This window comes from Talpa europaea (genome assembly GCF_964194135.1).
Source record: "Talpa europaea genome assembly, chromosome: 8".
NCBI lineage: Eukaryota > Metazoa > Chordata > Mammalia > Eulipotyphla > Talpidae > Talpa > Talpa europaea.
The window spans coordinates 107,626,309-107,643,638 of NC_140075.1; the positions used below are offsets into that span (position 1 = coordinate 107,626,309).

At 35.6% G+C, this 17,330-nt stretch overlaps 1 protein-coding gene across 1 annotated transcript in view; it reads left to right on the forward strand.

Annotated features, from left to right (window-relative positions):
• The window catches only part of CEP128 (centrosomal protein 128), a gene marked incomplete at its 3' end in the record, with an annotated part of 367,236 nt that overhangs the window by 112,493 nt on the left and 237,413 nt on the right, over positions 1-17,330 (forward strand). The window contains exons 12-13 of the mRNA XM_084240528.1: positions 8,836-9,186; positions 16,285-16,935. Of these exons, the coding sequence (XP_084096654.1) occupies positions 8,836-9,186; positions 16,285-16,935 (1,002 nt within the window). The remainder of the gene's footprint in view (positions 1-8,835; positions 9,187-16,284; positions 16,936-17,330) is intronic.

Genomic DNA, 17,330 nt, shown 5'->3' on the forward strand with positions numbered 1-17,330 from the left:
AACCCTTTTTTCCATTAGTTTTACGTATTTATTTTGTAGTCACTTTCCCTCAATTTCCTACTCTTAGAAACTTATTTCATCCCCTTTTCTTTGTTACTTCTCCAAAAATTCTTTGCTAAAAAGGTATATAAAGTCTTGGTCCTAACCATTTCCATGGATCTTCATTTTTTTACAAAGATTCTTTTGTACATGTAAAAATATTGACTAAAAATTTTATGGCTATCTCTTGTTAATTTGTCTTATGTTTGTTTAATTCTCAGTCCTAGCCATAGAACCTACAAGGATAGAGGAAAAGTTTTTCCTTTTCTTCATTTGGAATCCTGACTTTAAAAAGGAGGTTTCTATGTTTTTGACTTGCTCTTTTCTTTGACAGTGCTTATATAGTGAGAAACAAATAGTGGGCCTAATTAAATGATGACATTTAACTACCCTGTTTAGTGGCTTTAGATAATTTCACACAATTTAAATTTAAAAAAATTATCAGGTAGGAAATGCTTCTAGGAATGTGTGATAGTAATAACAGAATTGGATATCATCACAATGAAATAAATAAGAAAATTGCTCTTCATTTAGCATTTCATAAAGTACATGCGGAAGATACTAACATTTACTCTACATGCCCAAAGAGCACCTAGAACCTCTAAATTGTTAAGGGGTACATGCTCTAAAAGTGGTCTGATGATCTGCTCCTCAAAGACAAAGGAAGCAGATTCTTAGTGTGAAAGACTTTTAATAGAATTGGTGGGCATAGAGACGAAAAGGTATTCCTTACAATAGTTCAACCCCTCCTGCCCCCATGAGAAAATGCCCAGCCAAACATTATTTGCCCAAAGTGGAGCCTCTGAGGACTGAAAACATGCCACAAGTTTAAGGTTCCTTTTGGCAAGGAACATGAATGTGGGTAGACAGACTGGGACAGAAAGAGAGTTGTAAAAATATAAATCATGATAATGGCTCCCATGTGTCTGTTCTAAATATCTCTTCTAAGAGTCTCTACATGGCTATTCTGCATGTATCTTCTCCAAGTCTCTTTCCCAGCAGTACCAGGGGATAAGTTTGGCCCAGAAGCAAGAGAACAGGCTCATCTGCCTTCTGTGTTAGATAGCCTGCTCAACTGCTCCTATTTCTCAGTAGATTCCCTATTCAGGAAGTCTGGTTCATGGCATGCTGGGATTTGTTGTCCAAGCAGGCTGCATGTAAGTGGGGGCAAGAATATGGTGCCCACTTAATGCTATTCCTCTTTTTGTGGTGGGATTTCTGTAACATACATGTCTATCTTGTATGAAGTTCCATGGATTAATGGTATGTCTGTATAATTGTATGTTCTCTCTTTGTATGTATGTTTGTCTGTATAAGTGTGTGATTCTGTGCGTTAGTGTGATAGAAATTGTGCTGAGGGTTTTGTAGTGTAGTCCTTTGATGGGGGAGAGATGTTTACTTCAATTAGATTATTTTGAATGATTATTTGAAGAAAGTGGATTAAAGAAAATGTCAAAATGGTGACTGAACAGAATCTGCTGAGGAATGATTCCAGGAAGGAATTAATTCTATGATGATTTTACCTGAAGTATTGTAGAGACTGATGGTAGCAAAGCAGTAGGAATAGTTTCCAGGGCAGTGTTCTACCTATTTATATTCACATTCATGCTTGGGTCTATTTTAGATTTGAGACTATCCATCTGAAACTTTGTTAGTTTTTACACTTATCTCTTGTTCATTTCTTCTTTCTCTGCAGAGGTTATTTAAGTTTTTTTGGTTTTTTTTTTGCACAATTTACATACATTATTCCACCCTTTGTCCTCCTCAGCAAAAAGAAACTTTATCACCGTTTTAGTAGGCCTTTTTGTTAGACTTTGTGCATTATATCCATTCATTTTTTGAGATACCTATGAGATTACCAAATATAGAAACTGACTATGCAATTAGATATTTAAGTGTCTGGGATTTAGGGGATCTTCTGCCTTCTCAAATTAAGAATTGCTTATATTTCAGTCTACCTACATCTTTTATACTAGTGATATTTTGTAGTGGGTATGTGCTTATTACTGGAACCCTGCACAGCTTTCTGTATTTTAAAACTAAATGGGGAAGAGACCCAGGAAAGGCTATGTAAGATTATGAAAGAAAGGGAGAAAGAGGGAGAACTAGTTAGGAGTGGTATTATGAAGGCCAGGGAAATAGACTGAAGGAGGAGAGTAGGTAATTGATACTGTTATATGTTACAAGGAAATTAGGCAAGGAAACATATTTAAAAGTCATTGTATTTGGCTATGGGTGAGCTTTGGGGATCTTGTTTAGAGCTATTTTAATTGCATGATATGGATGCAATCCAATTAAGTGAAGTGAAAAGTGAATTAGCAATAATAATATGGGACATCACCACAAAAACTGAAAGGTAACTTACTGAGTAGGAGAAGATATTTGTTCATCATACATCTGAATACATAATGAATTTATGCAACTTAGCCATTAAAAAAAATGAGCAGAAATATCCAAATAAACACTTCTCCAAAGATGTCATCCAGGTGACCTGCAGGCACATGAAGAAAATGATCACGTCACTTATTATTACAGAAATGCAAAGCAAAACTACAGTGAAATATCACCTTACACCTGTGTGAATCATCTATATCAAAAAAAATCTAGAAACAGCAAGTGTTAGCAAAAGTATGGAGAAAAGGAACTCATGTATCCCTTCGGTGGGAATGTAAAGTGATGAAGCCTTGCTAGAAAGCAGGATGGAGATTCATTAAAAATTATGAAAGAAGTACTTACTATATGGTCCAGCAATTCCACTTCTAGGTATTATTTAACTGAAGAATATGAAAATATCAGTTCAAAAAGATAGATATGCTCTTATATTCACTGCAGCTCTCTTCACAATTGTCAAGACATGTAAACAGCCAACTACCTATCAATGGATGATTTAGTAAATAGGATGTGATATATATACACCAATGTTACTCAGTTATTAAAATAGATGAATTCTTGCTTTTTGTGACAACATGGATCGAACTTAAGTTGATCATGCTAAGCAAAATAAGTTAGAAAGAGAAAAACAATTAGTGGGTGGAATATTCATGTAGAATAAAAATGAACAAGCATGGGTCTCCCCTGGTGGCACAGCTGTTGAGCGCTGGGCTGCGAGGCTGCCCACAGCCTCTGCAGCCCAGGTTCGTTCCCTGGCCGCCAGTGAGGGTCCCACCAAAAAAAAAAAAAAAAAAAAAAGAACAAGCAAGAATGACTCTTAGAGTCTGACAACAGAATAGTGATTACCAGAGCTTGTAGGATAGCTGGGCTGAGATGGCAGATTAGAGAAAATATGTACTTATCTCCTTTATAATCCGAATCAATCTATGCCTAAGTATGGACCAAACAACACAGAAGCAGATCTGAAACCTGAATGAAAACTTACACAGCAAAGGGTTAAAGGTAGCACCTCTGTTCTTGCTATGGAAAAAACTGCATTTGGAGGCAACAGAGTGAAATCAAGAAGATTGTGTTCTTCCTAAAGCAAAATACAGATTCAGTATAATCCCTATTAAGATGCCAGTGTCACTCTTTGCAGAAATAGAACAGAAGAGTGTATGGAACTAGAAAACACCTCAAATAGTCAAATTAGTCTTGAGGAAAAAAAGAAGAACAAAAGTGAAAGTATTGTGCCCCCATTCTTCAAACTATGGTGCAAAACCATAGAAATCAAATAGTGTGACATTGGAATAAAAACGGTCACAGAGACTAATGGAATAGGGTTAAGACCCATGAAGAAATCCACATGTATATGGACAACTAATTTATGACAAAGGTAACAAGAGCATACAATTGAGACAGGAAAGTCTTGTCAATAAATGGTGTTGAGAATACCATACAGCTACATGAAATAATGAATCTAACCTACCTTACACCATATACAAAAATTAACTCAAAATGGATTAAAGCCTTATATTTAAGACCTGGAATTCATTAGAAGAAAATATAGGCAATAAGCTCTTTGACATCTGCCTTAATGATATCTTTTGTTTGTTTGTTTAAGATTTATTTATTTATTTGTACAAGCACTGGGTACAGTCAGAAGCTCGGGAGGGTAAGAGGATTCACCAGAGCCAGAGCGGGTAACAGAACAGGCAGACTGACGAAATACACTGCTGAGGGGAGCAGTGGGTGTGGCAGGAGAGGTCTGTTGCGCCATATGGGACCCTCGCCGGCGGCCAGGGATCAAACCGGCGCTGCAGAGGCTGTGGGCAGCTTCGCAGCTCAGTGCTCAACTGCTGCGCCACTAGGGGAGGGTCTGCATTAGTGGTATCTTTATAGATTAATACCCAACAGCATGAGAAATAAAAAAAAAAATAAAGAAATGGGGCTGCATCATACTAAAAAGCTTCTGCATAGAAAACACTATCAAAATGAAAATGTAGCTTACTGAATGCTGAAGATATTTTCAAATCACATGTCAGACAAGGGATAAATATTCATAATATATAAATATCTCATATGACTCGACAACAAAAAATACATCCTGTTTAAAAAATGGGCAAAGAATCTAAACAGACATTTCTCCAAAAAAGACATAGAGGTATTGGATCAACAGGCCAACAAGAAAAGGTGTTCTACATTGCTTATCATTAGGAAGATGCAAGTCAAAATCAGTGACTTTTACCTCACAAATGACGATTATCAAAAAGTTAAGAAATAAGTATGGGAAAAGAAGTGGAGAAAAACAAACCCTTGTGCACTGTTGGTAGAAATGTAAATTGGTACAGCCACTATGAAGAACAGTATGAATATTTCTCCCACAAAATTAAAATTTACAACTACCATATGATCCAGAAATTCCACTTCAGACTATTTACCAGAAGAATACAAAAACACTAATTCAAAAAGACAGTTGCACTCCTGCACTTACTGCAGCACAATTCACAATAGCCACAATATGGAAACAACCCAAGGGACATTTATGATGATGGATTAATGGATGAAGAAGATGTGGTATATGTAATGAAACACTACTGAGCCATAAAAGTAAGATGAACTCTTGCCTTTTTGACAGCATGCATGGGTCTTTAGCATATTATGCTAAGTGAAATGAGTTTGAAGGGGAAAGACAAATATCATATGACTTTGCTCACATGTGGAATATAAAGGGGAAAAAAGCAAGGACACAAACAAAACTAAAACAGAAAAAGACCACTAGACTCAAAACAGAATGGTGGTTACCAAAGGGAATGGAGGGGAAGGAAGGGATAGAGGAGACTGGTTGTTGATGACTGGTTGTTGATGACTGGTTGTTTATGACTGGTGATGACTGGACATTTGGTGTTGAACATGGTGGTAGTGCGATATAAAGAAATTACATATCTTAAATAATTACAGTGTTGTAAGCTAATGTTACTTGAATAAAGAGGAAAATAAAACAAAGGAAAGCAGAACAAAACCCAAATAATATTTACTGGAAGAGAAGGGAAAAAAAATGACTGGGAGAAAAAGGTACAGGAGGTCAGTTTGATAGTTGGGAATGACAACAGAACTTTCGTGATGGGTGAGCTGTAGTGCATGTATTTATAGAGGTATAAAGTTGTACTACTGAAACTTATATAGTTTTGTAAACTTACGTAAATTAATAAAGAAAAATTACATGAAAATGAAAAGATTATGGTGTTTCAAGTTTGTTCTTTCCAGAAGTTTGGTTCGCCAGGGAGTACAGGCCATGCTAATTAAAAGATGATGTTGAAATGATAAAGGTTTTGTTTTTTGTTTTTGTTTTTTATTTTATTTAACCATTATTGTGATTTTTAAGAAATGGTGGAATTAGAGAGGGATACTCCAGTAGGTATAGAAATCTTTCAGACATAGAAGAGGGGTCATGAATGATACAGTGGGTGTAGATGTGGGAGGAAATAGCAAATGTAGGCTATTTTGTCTTAGGAAGAAGTATGCATTTTCCTCTAAGGCTGCAGAGGAGGAGACTAACCATTGATGACTTTCAAAATGGTAAAAAGATAGAAATTTGGGGGAATCTCCGGACTAATAGCCTGAATTTTAGTTATTTAATGAGGAGCTATATTGTATAGTAAGAGTGAATGCAAAGATGGTTGGGTCAGTGGACATTTTGGAGTGACAGTGGGTAGAGAAAAGCACAAGATTTCTGGATACTGAGGAGCTCGCTCTTAGTCTGCATTTTCATCAACAATATTCCTGTTTGATTTTCTTTTGAGCACTCAGTAACCTGATGTGGGAGATAGGAAATTGTTCAGTTTTCCCAAAGTTGGGAAAGTTTTGTTTTCCAAAGTTGGTGGTTTTGTTGTTCAGTTTCATTGGATGAACACTTTAAAAAAGGAATTTGATATGTGAGCAAGAGATTGGCTCAAGTGAAAATGAAGGAAATTAGATTAAAGAGTCTGGATTTAAAGCCAATAGCAAGAATTATCAAGTAATCAATTTGACAATGAAGAGCAGATGTATCAGAAGAAAAAGTGTAAGAGGACTGGGCAGATTGGTAGATAAAGCAGGTGTGGCAGGGTGAGGGCAATGATCGGAGGGTGGGAGCTGAGAGGGTGGGTGAAATTGAAATGGGTTTTAGGACCCACCTCTTGCTGCTAAAGTGGTGGTTCTGAAAACACACTGAGAGTTTAATGGGAGCCAGTGACTGAAGAGGCATGAAGTTAGGTTCATCTGAGACTCTGGAAACTTTGCAAAGAGTTAAAAACATGGTATCTGGAGTCAGACTGTCTGGGTCTGAATTCATTCCCTTACTTATTTGGTATGAGATCTCAGGCAGCTTACCAGGCACTGATTACCTAGGTCTAAAATAGAGATAATAATAGTGCCTTACTTTAGTTTTGTGGTGGAATTGAATGAGGTAATTCATATAAATCATTTGTACAATCTCTTGAGCAATTCAAGTACTCAATAAATTTCAGTGGTAGTAATTTTATTATTCATGTCATCATCATTACTGCTTTTTAAATTATTGTTACTAGCTCCTTTTCATTTAGATCTCACTTTGTATATCCTAGCAGAGACCCTCCCTTGGCACCAGAATCTAGACCCCTTTGGGTACTTGTACATCACTTTATAGCACCCATCATTATCCACCGTAAATTTATCTGCTAGTGTGAATGTATTTCCAGTGTTAGCTTCTTTGGTGTTGAAGTCAGATCTTATTCCTATTAATATAAATAAGTGCTGGACACATAAGAGGTGTAACCACTTTCTTGGGGTGTTTGTTGTGGCAAAAAAAAAATTGTATCTCTCTTTTGATGTGGAAATCATTTGTTAATAAAGTTAATTTCTAGCACAATGGTAAAACTTTTAGATAAGGGCAAAAGGGTAAGCTACGATCATTAATTTTCTGATCTCATTTTAAAATTTTCCACACAAACAAGTGCACAGTTCTCAATTTACTATATTTTTGGTGGATGGATAAAGGAATGACTCATCTCTTCCAGACTGCATTGAATTTAGCAAACCCTGCAAATGCAAACCTGTTGCTCAGAAAATGAGCTTGTTTTTGAGGCATTATTACTACCTTTTTTTTTTTTGTGCCATAATGTCAACCATGATTTTAATCATGAGAGAAATATTTAGTTTTATTTGAGCCACAGTTCAGGGCTAGTGGAATCTGGAACTGAATATTCTGCTGCTTGTGCCAGAGGAAGTTGGTAAATATTTCCAGTTTCCATTTGTAGGAGCCTTTGGATGTAGATGGTATTTATTGTTTGTTCAGCTATCAGCATCATCTTAGCCTTCTGAATCCAATCTTATTTGGACACATGACCTTTTCATGTTCCCTTTGTTACCCCAGGTATTTGGAAAAAAAGGCTTAATGGGGAGCTTCATGGGACACGTTGTGAGCACTTCACTTCTGAATTTGCCACTCCCTCCAAGGCTACACATGTTTATCTTAATAATGATAGCATGCCTTAATTTGTATAAAATTTCCTGTTAACTTGAACTGAGATACTTGCCCATTCTACTAAAATTAAAAATATGTATGAATCATTATGACAGTATAATTTCAAAATGCATTGTTGCCTGACTGAGTTTTACGAAAGTTAATTTTTAAGATTTCATGTGTCTTTCTTGATCACATAGGTATTTTAAAAATCACTTCTATGGTGGGGTCTCCCATGGTGGCGCAGTGGTTGAGCGCTGGGCTGCGAGGCTGCCCGCAGCCTCTGCAGCGCTGGTTCGTTCCCCGGCCGCCGGCGAGGGTCCCCCCTCCCCCCCCCACACACAAAAAATCAGTTCTATGGTTATTCATGTAAGCTTGAGATAGGTGCCTCAACTTTTAACATGATTGATATGACTGGAATACCTATAAACATTTTATTAAGAGCCTTTTAAGTGAACTTTTAAATAGTACTATCTATGCTGATGTTTCCATTGTTAGTGAACTTTTTTTGGTTGCAGATATTTTATAAGAAATTCTATGTGCTGTCAGAAAGTAAAGTGTTACATATGATTACTATTAATAGTTCTCTGACAATGATACATTTTAAAACATTGATGTTTCTACAATTAGACAAGGCACTGTGTTATTGCTAAACTAATGCATGTGGCTTTTCATCAATAGTGCCTTCTATTTTAGTGATACTTAATGCAAAATACCTACTTTCCCTCTTTGGATATGGAGTAAAAAAGAAAATATTTCTATAAAAATTATTTCTAATGAATATAATTATTAAACATGTGGAAAGGGACTTATATTTTCTACATTGATTGCTAATGAAATTTAATACAGATTATTCCCATTTCAGTGACAGTAGATTTTTGCTTGATATTTTATTCTGTTTTGATAATAATATGTTCCTAATATTCCACATGCTTTATTTCTAGTATTTAACAGGTGAATTGGAGAGCAGGGAAAAACAGCAACTAAAGATGTTGGATCAACTTAAGGAGATCCAGAATCACTTTCAGACATGTGAGGCCAAGCAAAAGCGTGCTGACCTCCAGATCTCAGAACTGACTCTCCATGCCGAGGATGCAACCAAGCAGGCAGAGCAGTACCTCCTGGAGTTCCAGCAGTCAGAGTCCCTGAGACAGGAGGCTGAGAAGAGGAGAGAAGAGCTGAAACTGAAGGCTCAAGAGTCCATTAGGCAATGGAAGCTTAAGTATAAGAAGTTAGAACGAGAATTGGACAAACAATCTGAAACCCTTGATCAACTGACAGACAAGAATAACCAGGTAAAAAAGTCAAATTCTTAAGGAATGATTTTTGACATGACCAGCCATTTGTTCATCTATTCTTTGTATAATCACTTCAGTGCTATGCTATGCATATAGTCTATCAAGATGTCCTTGACAGAAGAGTCTATGTCTTGGCCATTTCAAGGTAGAAAGTAATTTAGCTTTTCGTTATTTTATAGCTTTTTTTTTTAACCGGTGAACATTCTATGGCTTTTTAGAGTTGGCCTTTAAAATAGACACCCCTTGCCCTGAATTTAGCTTTTCACTAAATTGAAATTATTCAATTGAAGTTATTCTTTAATATTCAAGTGGAAGAAAATCACTAAATCTTCCCCAGCATTTTATGACTTTTCCCCAATGCATGTATTTTAAAATCTTATTTATTTTTTATTTGGATATGTCAATTTAAGTGTTGGTTAGAAAGGAGCATTTAAAACTGCAGTACCACTGCTAGACTACTTTTCTGGCAGCAGCTACAATGGGCTCAATTCAATGAGTAACATTGATATTCTCACTGACGAGGTAGTGTTACCGAATCCCAAGTCTCTTGAAGACTCTGCTTTTGCGACCTTTTGATAGCACCAAAACACATTTCACTGATCTGTGTATGCATTTCACATAGTCCTCTCTCTTGTATAATCAGTTACTTTAAATGGATTTTATGCGCTTATGCTGATTCTCAACTATTCTTTGGGTTGAATTATAAGATAATAAACAAAAAGTCATGATTGATTTTTATCCATGTTTAGTTTTGGTTTATCATTTTTGCTTTGTTATTTGTTACTTGTTACAAATTCTGGACATTCCAGAAGACCAATAATCATTTGTATTAGTTGATTTTCTTTCAAAGGAAAGCAAAATGTAGTGTAACTATATTTCTAAAATCAATTGTCAACACCAAAGACTGACAGATGCTTATTTCAGATAAGATGTCATGGAAAAGATCTTTTACCTTTTGCATATGAATTTCTCAGCCATTTAGAAATGATGGAAGGTATTGCTTTGCACACACTGTGGAGTGCTCTTGAATGGAACCCAACTTACATAGACTGAGTAACTGGTTGCCCTGAGGTGAAGCAGGTCTAGAGCTTTTAGACTTGACTGTGAACCGTTTTGATCTCAGGAAATTCTTCTATCTTAATTATTCTGTTGTCAGCTTATTCTGGCAACTGGTTAAAAGAAACTGACTATAAGGGAGGTGGCTAGAGAAAGGAGTGGTTAAGTGGATTGATTGATTGAGAGTCACTTGGAGATTTTATTTAACAAGAGGAAATTTAGAAGGGTCCATGTCATCAGACAGTATCCTAATCCATAGTGCTGAGAGTTTTCTAGACTGAGCTTTTCAGAATATTAAAAATTGTTAAACAATCATTTCCCAGCATACTCCTGATATAATTATTTTTATCACTTAGCATTGCTAATGATAAGCAAAGAAGTAGTTTTAAAGTGATTGCCACAGTTAGGGTAGTATCACAATTATCACAGCAGGCATTGTAATTTCCACTTTAAAAGCCTTAAAAATTAATGCAGCATGTTGCAGTTAGAGCAATGGTTAATCAAGGAAGAAAGGGTAACAGATATTTCATGGCAAATTCAACTGTCCAGTAAGTCTGTGATGTGGAAATATGTTGCAAATAATTTTAGGGGAAAAGTTTATATTTTTTTACATCTTAATAATATCTTTAAGGGGTTTTTGATTCTTAATAAAATCATACCATAAGGCATTAGTAATTTAGACCACTCCATTTTGTTTTTAAGGATTGATTATTTTCAAAAAGTGACTCCAGGGTATATTTGGAAGCATATATTAAAATAAAATTGATACTAATTTAAAGATATAACACATTATGATTTAAAGAATACATTGTTTAATAGGTAACCTTGTTGAAGTGATTTATATGCTCAAATGATGCCATCTTTGTGTATGCAAATTAGTTCTATGTCTACTTTCATTCTTTTTCTAGTGTAATTTCTGCTTTAAGATTTGCCACTTAGCATATACTTAAGGGCTAAATGCTTTTATTTTCTTAAAAATTCTACTTTTCTCCTTTGCTTTTATACACTTTTGGAATCTTGGTAAGATTTTTAGATATATAATATGATTATAGAACTACTTTATTACTGTAGGATATGGAATATCAAGCAAATAACATTGCAAAAAATAGCAAGGATCTGATTTTCAATACAGTGGCTTGGGTATTTACATCAGTAAATGATGATGTGCTTTAGAGATATGTGGATGAACACATATTGGAGTATGCAAAGCTCTATAGGTACCAATAATCTAGTCACAAATTTTTTTTGGCCTTTTTCTCTTAAAGTATCATTTTAAGTCATTGATTTTTGTATTTGCCCTGAAAATGATAAGGAGTTCAAATTTGAATTCTGATCATTGTGTGTACTTTTTCAATGTTTCAAATTATATATGTTTTTGACTTGGATAATGGGAATGCTTCTTAGTTTTTTATTTTTTATTTTTTTGCTATATTTGCAGAATAATTGATTTCCCTGTAATTAAGCCTTTTGCTTCAGATTATTTAACTTTAAGAACCTTAAATTGCCATCTTTTCCTTCCGTGTAATACCTTCATGTTTAGGGAGAAAACTGCCATACATAATATATACTGTCTTTTAAAGATTGATTTTTATTTTTAAGATTGAAAAGTAGAAAGGATCAGTGCTAAAGTGTGTACGTTCTTAATGTGTATGCAGTCCTCTCATATGCAATTTGAGGAAGACTAGAGTACCTCTGTATTAATATAATCTATCAATCTGCATATTCCCTCACATGCAAAAAGATAACTGTTCTTTTTAAAATTTCCTTGCCTACCTTTTAGTTAATTCAGAGAAGCATGTCTATTTTTTGATCAGGTCTTTGAGGAGTTTGCTGTTGTTTCTATAAACACCATGGTTTGGAAAAGTCTCTTTCTTCTGGCTTCACACAGCCATTTCATTCCTTCTTTCTGTAATTTTTCCTTACTTCTCTCATTGTCCCTTGCTGCTACTTGTTTTTTCCATTATGCCTCCATATTTCTCAGCCATTTTAGCACCTCACTTCCCACAACCTGTTTCATTACATGTAATTCTTGCAATTATCCTTGGTGACTTCAGAGTTCAAGTCAGCAGCCCATTGAACTCTGTATATTTATACTCCATTAATTTCCTGTTTTACAGGGACCTTCAAATCACTCAGAACTAATTTGTGGGGCTAAAATTTATCATCATCTGTAATTGCTGTATGTTAAAATATTCAGTTCCAAAATCTCCGCTTCTGCTCTTACACATCTTTCATTCCCTTTTCTTTCTTTTTAACCATTCCTACCTGATCTTTTGTATCCTCCTGCATTCCTCTGGTTGACCAGTTATTTCCTGAAAGCAGTTTTTTCCTGTCAGACTGGACTCATGAACCGCTACTCTAATGACATGCTCATCAGCATCTTCAATTTTTTCCTCCCATTTCATGCATTTTACCACTCTTCATTAGGAATCAACCCAATTCTTCAATTTTTCCATTCCTGCTCCTGCATAGTACCAACAAAACCTACAGGGAAATATTATTTGACTCTTAGAGTGGTTTTGGATATTCCAAAACCCACTCCAATCCATTTCCAATGGATTCCAACCCAAAAATTAGTGTAAGGCACATACTAGTCATATAATCCTTTCCTAATCATTGATGAATGAACTGTGAAATTTGTTGGGGAGCTTCTGGTAAACATTTACTCACTCCCTAAAATGATACACAAGAAGAGAGATTTTTCTCCTTCTCTGGATATTGTTCTATTTTGAAATAATGCCTAGAATGACTGAAACTATCTTGCTATGGACCTGAGAATGAAATTTCATACAGAGGGAGGGTATTACTGTGAGAATTACAGAGAAGTGGATATAGAGCTTGACATGCTACATACAGAGCAGTTTTACCTGGAACCATAATTAATTGCCTTGTTGTTTAAGTGAATTCGAATTAGAATTTTTCTCTTACTCTCAGCAGAAGAAATTCAAGTTGATGTGAAGCTTTAATTCTAGGGTTAGGGAGTATAAATAAAATAACCTAAAATGTAGAATTGCTAAGTGGAGAAAGAAGATGGGGGAAGGGAGTATTATATTTTTCTAAGGGGAAAGTTAGCAAAATTATGCTTTGGAAATGGTTAAACTGTCAGAAATCCTACTTTGGGGCACTGAAGCTGTTCCTCAGAGTATTGTATAAAGTGGCCAGTGGGAAAACTTTAGGCATACGTACTTTCTGTAGTCTTCAGAGAAAGACAAATGTAGGTTGAAGCTGGTCTGTTTAAAGCAGAAAGTAATAGTTTTGGGGTTGGGAAAACTGAAATCTATAACCAGTAATCCAAATGGACTGAGTCTGAGAATTTGGAGTCTTTTAGGATTGGAAAAGCCAAATTATTTGTCCATGCTGAAGTTGGTCCAAGCAAGAGGAGTTGGAAATTTAGGAGAAATAGAAATGAAGTTAAAAAACAAGCCTGATTTCTCAGACCCCTTTCAAGTACTTACGTATTTCTCATCAGTGGGAACCAAACTCTGTTGTTTGAGTTCCCTAAAGCCAAAGGCTATTCAACATAGTTCCTATGAGAATGTCCAGGATATTGAGGTGGTGCACATCAAGTCTGACATTTTCAGACTCAGAGACAATGTCTAGACAAAGTCTTGGGCTATAAGCGATTATCCAAAAACAAAGACACAGAACTTACTTTGTTTTTAGCATCTATATTGCCAAAGAAATTCCAAATTTGATGACATAGTCACTGATTGTCCATCTTAAGGCTGTCGCCTTTGGTATGATTTGATATGATGCTTGGAACACTGAGGAGGAGGCCAAAACCTGGAGAATTATAGAGTAGCAGATTCTGAAACTTGAAGGACTCTTGAACTGTCCTATCATCTTCCTGTTATTAGAGGTAAAAAAAAATCCTCGCTACTTAAACCAATTTCAGGAATATATTATTTTGCAAAGATATTTTTACCTGATAGAGCTTCACATAAAAATATGATTTTTTAATTTTAGGGCTGCCTGAATAATCTCATAACTCATGACCAAAGGATTATGTTATCTGTTGCAAATGAGAACTACCTCTCATTCTCATTCTGTGCTCCTCACACTTTCCCTTTATAGTCAAGACTTGAATAATTTCCCAAAGATGTCTTCACCCATATGATGTGTTATTACTCCTTGATTATGTTTTGTATTTTCTCACAGTTGACCATAAGATAAGGAGGTTATCTAGGATGCATCTAATTGAATGAAAAGAGACCTTAAAAGTAGAGAAATTTTTCTGACTTTTGGGAAAAGGGGAAGTCAGATTCAAAATAGTAGAAGGATTCAATGTGCTATTGTTGGCTTCAGAGACAGAGGAGTCCATGAGCCAAGGAATGCGTGTGGCCTTCAGAAGCTCATAGCTGGCTCAATTTGCTGGCTGAAAGCTAGCAAAGAAATAGGGATCAAATTCCTAATCATGTAGAACTAAATTTTGCCAGTGACATGAATGAACTTAGAAGTGGATTCTCACCCAACATTTTCAGATAAGAGTCCAGCCAGCTGACACTTTGATTTTAACTTTAGGAGACCTAAGCAAAACATCTTGCCTGGACTTGAGATCTATGGAAACAGTGAAATTATATGTGGATATTGTTTTAAACCACTAGGTTGGTTGGAATTTGTTGCACTGTAATAGAAAAACATCATATCTACCCTTAGGCTTATCTATATTTCATTCATTTTCCCTGCCTTTCCAAAGTGAACTCTATGTTCTAGAGACTCCCTCTACAGAGATGTGGCTTTATTCCCTCTTTTTAGAGTTTTGATCTTGCTTAGATATCTCCCTGAGATCTTGTTTTCTCCTCAAAATTAAATCCCATTCCTATATTTGGTTTCTGATTTCCCACTAATCTTCATCATAATACTATAAGTAACATTATTATTGTTTCTGAAAGATAAATACTTTTTCTTAAAGTCGTAAAACTACTCATGACTGGGTGGATAATCAAATTTAGTTCTCTCTTGTCAGAGCTCACCTGCTCAATCACGTACTTTTATTATTTCTCTGTGAAGTTAGTTTCATATATTTCTCTCTGTTAAGATAGAGAGTAGAGAGGGATTTGAGGAAACCTTTTTTTTTTTTTTGTGATTGATGCATAATATTTTATCATGAATTCTTTCATATGGAATGAAATGTAGGGTGTAAAAATGTCTTGCAACTGTTTGCATTTTAATTCACTTCTACTTCTGAAATGAGAATCTTAATTTTTTTTTTTTTTTCTGAGTCAGGCTATGGTGGGCATCATTATATAGGTACCTAGAATGAATCCCCTTGGTGCTAGTTCTGGGCCAGAAAGCAATCTTGGCTTCCTTAGAGTCTTACATTTTTCAATTATATTGATGAGTGGTGAGGGTTAGTTATATTTGTTTCTGTCCCTCCTTGTAAACCCTAACCTCCTAAAGAGACTGGCAGAGGGTGGCAGATGTCTGGCCCCTTGAATTTTTTTCTTGAGTCTGTCCCTAACCTCTCTTAATCTTAAATTAATATCCTCTCTACCTTTGTGGAATTTCCAGACTTCCATTAGATACTGGTGTGTTTCTTGTCACTACTCATGCTATTTTATTAGTAATGATTGACTGAACCATAACCTTTCTTAGATTGCATCAGCATGCTTTCCTATATTATCTTTCATACCTGTTTTGAGATTTCTCCTTTCTAAGAGTGTGTCATTGAAATGAAAATAACTGTTATTTTACATAACACTATATTATGTCAACCTCTTGTAAATTAGAGGAATCCTTCTCTTCCCCTTCTGCTCATCTTATTTTACATTTAAAAAATAATAATATATGATCAAAGTTTGATATGTTTTGGTAATAAAAATCTGAAACATATATTGCAATTATCCTCCTTTAGGATAATTATAGTCTTCTTTCTTTTTCTAGACTAAAAATATTTTTCATTAAAAAATGGAAATAATAGTGTTATTTGATGACTTTTGCTTTGCTTTGTGGATTAAACTTTGTTTTCTGGTAGTCTCTATGGTAAATTTCACAGTAACTTTTTTTGTTTTGTTTTGTCTTATGTTATCAACCTGGTAGATTCTAAAAGAAAAGGATGAAATGAAAAGCCAGCTTTACGCAGCGTTACAGCAGATAGAGAACCTGCGAAAGGAATTGAATGATATCTTAACTAAACGTGCCCTTCAAGAGGAGGAACTTCTCTCTAAAGAGAAGAAACTAAGTGATGTGAAAGCTCATCAAGCTGACCTTGAACTAGAAGTCAAGGATTCTGTGGACACCATCCATAGGCTAGAAATTGAGTTGAAAAAGCAGAGTAAGATTCAAAATCAGTTGAAGGCTGAGAAAACTCACCTGGAGGAGGAAATTGCAGAGTTAAAGAAGAGCCAGGCCAAAGACAAAGCTCAACTGCTTGAGATGCAAGAGTCTGTCAAGGACTTGAGTGCCATTCGAGCAGATCTCGCTAGTAAATTGGCTGAGGAACAGAGAGCCAGGAAAGAGGTGCTTAAGAACCTTTCTGACCTCAAGGCACAGGCAAACTCCAAAGATGAAGAAACAGCTACAGTCATCGCACAGTTAAAGCTAGAACGAGATGTTCACCAGAGGGAGCTGAAAGATCTCACATCGTCATTGCACAATGTGAAAACTAAACATGAACAGAATATCCACGAACTGATGAAGCACTTCAAGAAAGAAAAGAGTGAGGCTGAGGATCATATTAAGACACTGAAGGTACCTGCGCTGAATTATCCTGATGATACTGAAGGAATTTTTCTGGTGGCTCATGAAGTTAATAAAGTGTAAACTTTAGAGCTCATTCTGTATTCCCAAGCACTGAAGGGAAGATAAAACTAACAATAAAGAGGCTTATTCATGTCTGTTCGGCCAGGTTGAAATGAGTTATAGCAGCCACCTGGGAGTGCCTGTTGTAGAGCATTGAAACCCTTTAAAAAGAACACTTAGCTATTTTGGGAGTTCAGGAAAGGCAGAGGTGGCAGTAAGTTGTGGACCTGACATGTGCCCTCATCCAACATTTATGACCTCCTAAAATATAAAAGGCAAAGACTTGTCAAGGCCATAGAAGCTATAACCACAGTCCTTATTAATTTGGTAACTAAAGTGTGTCA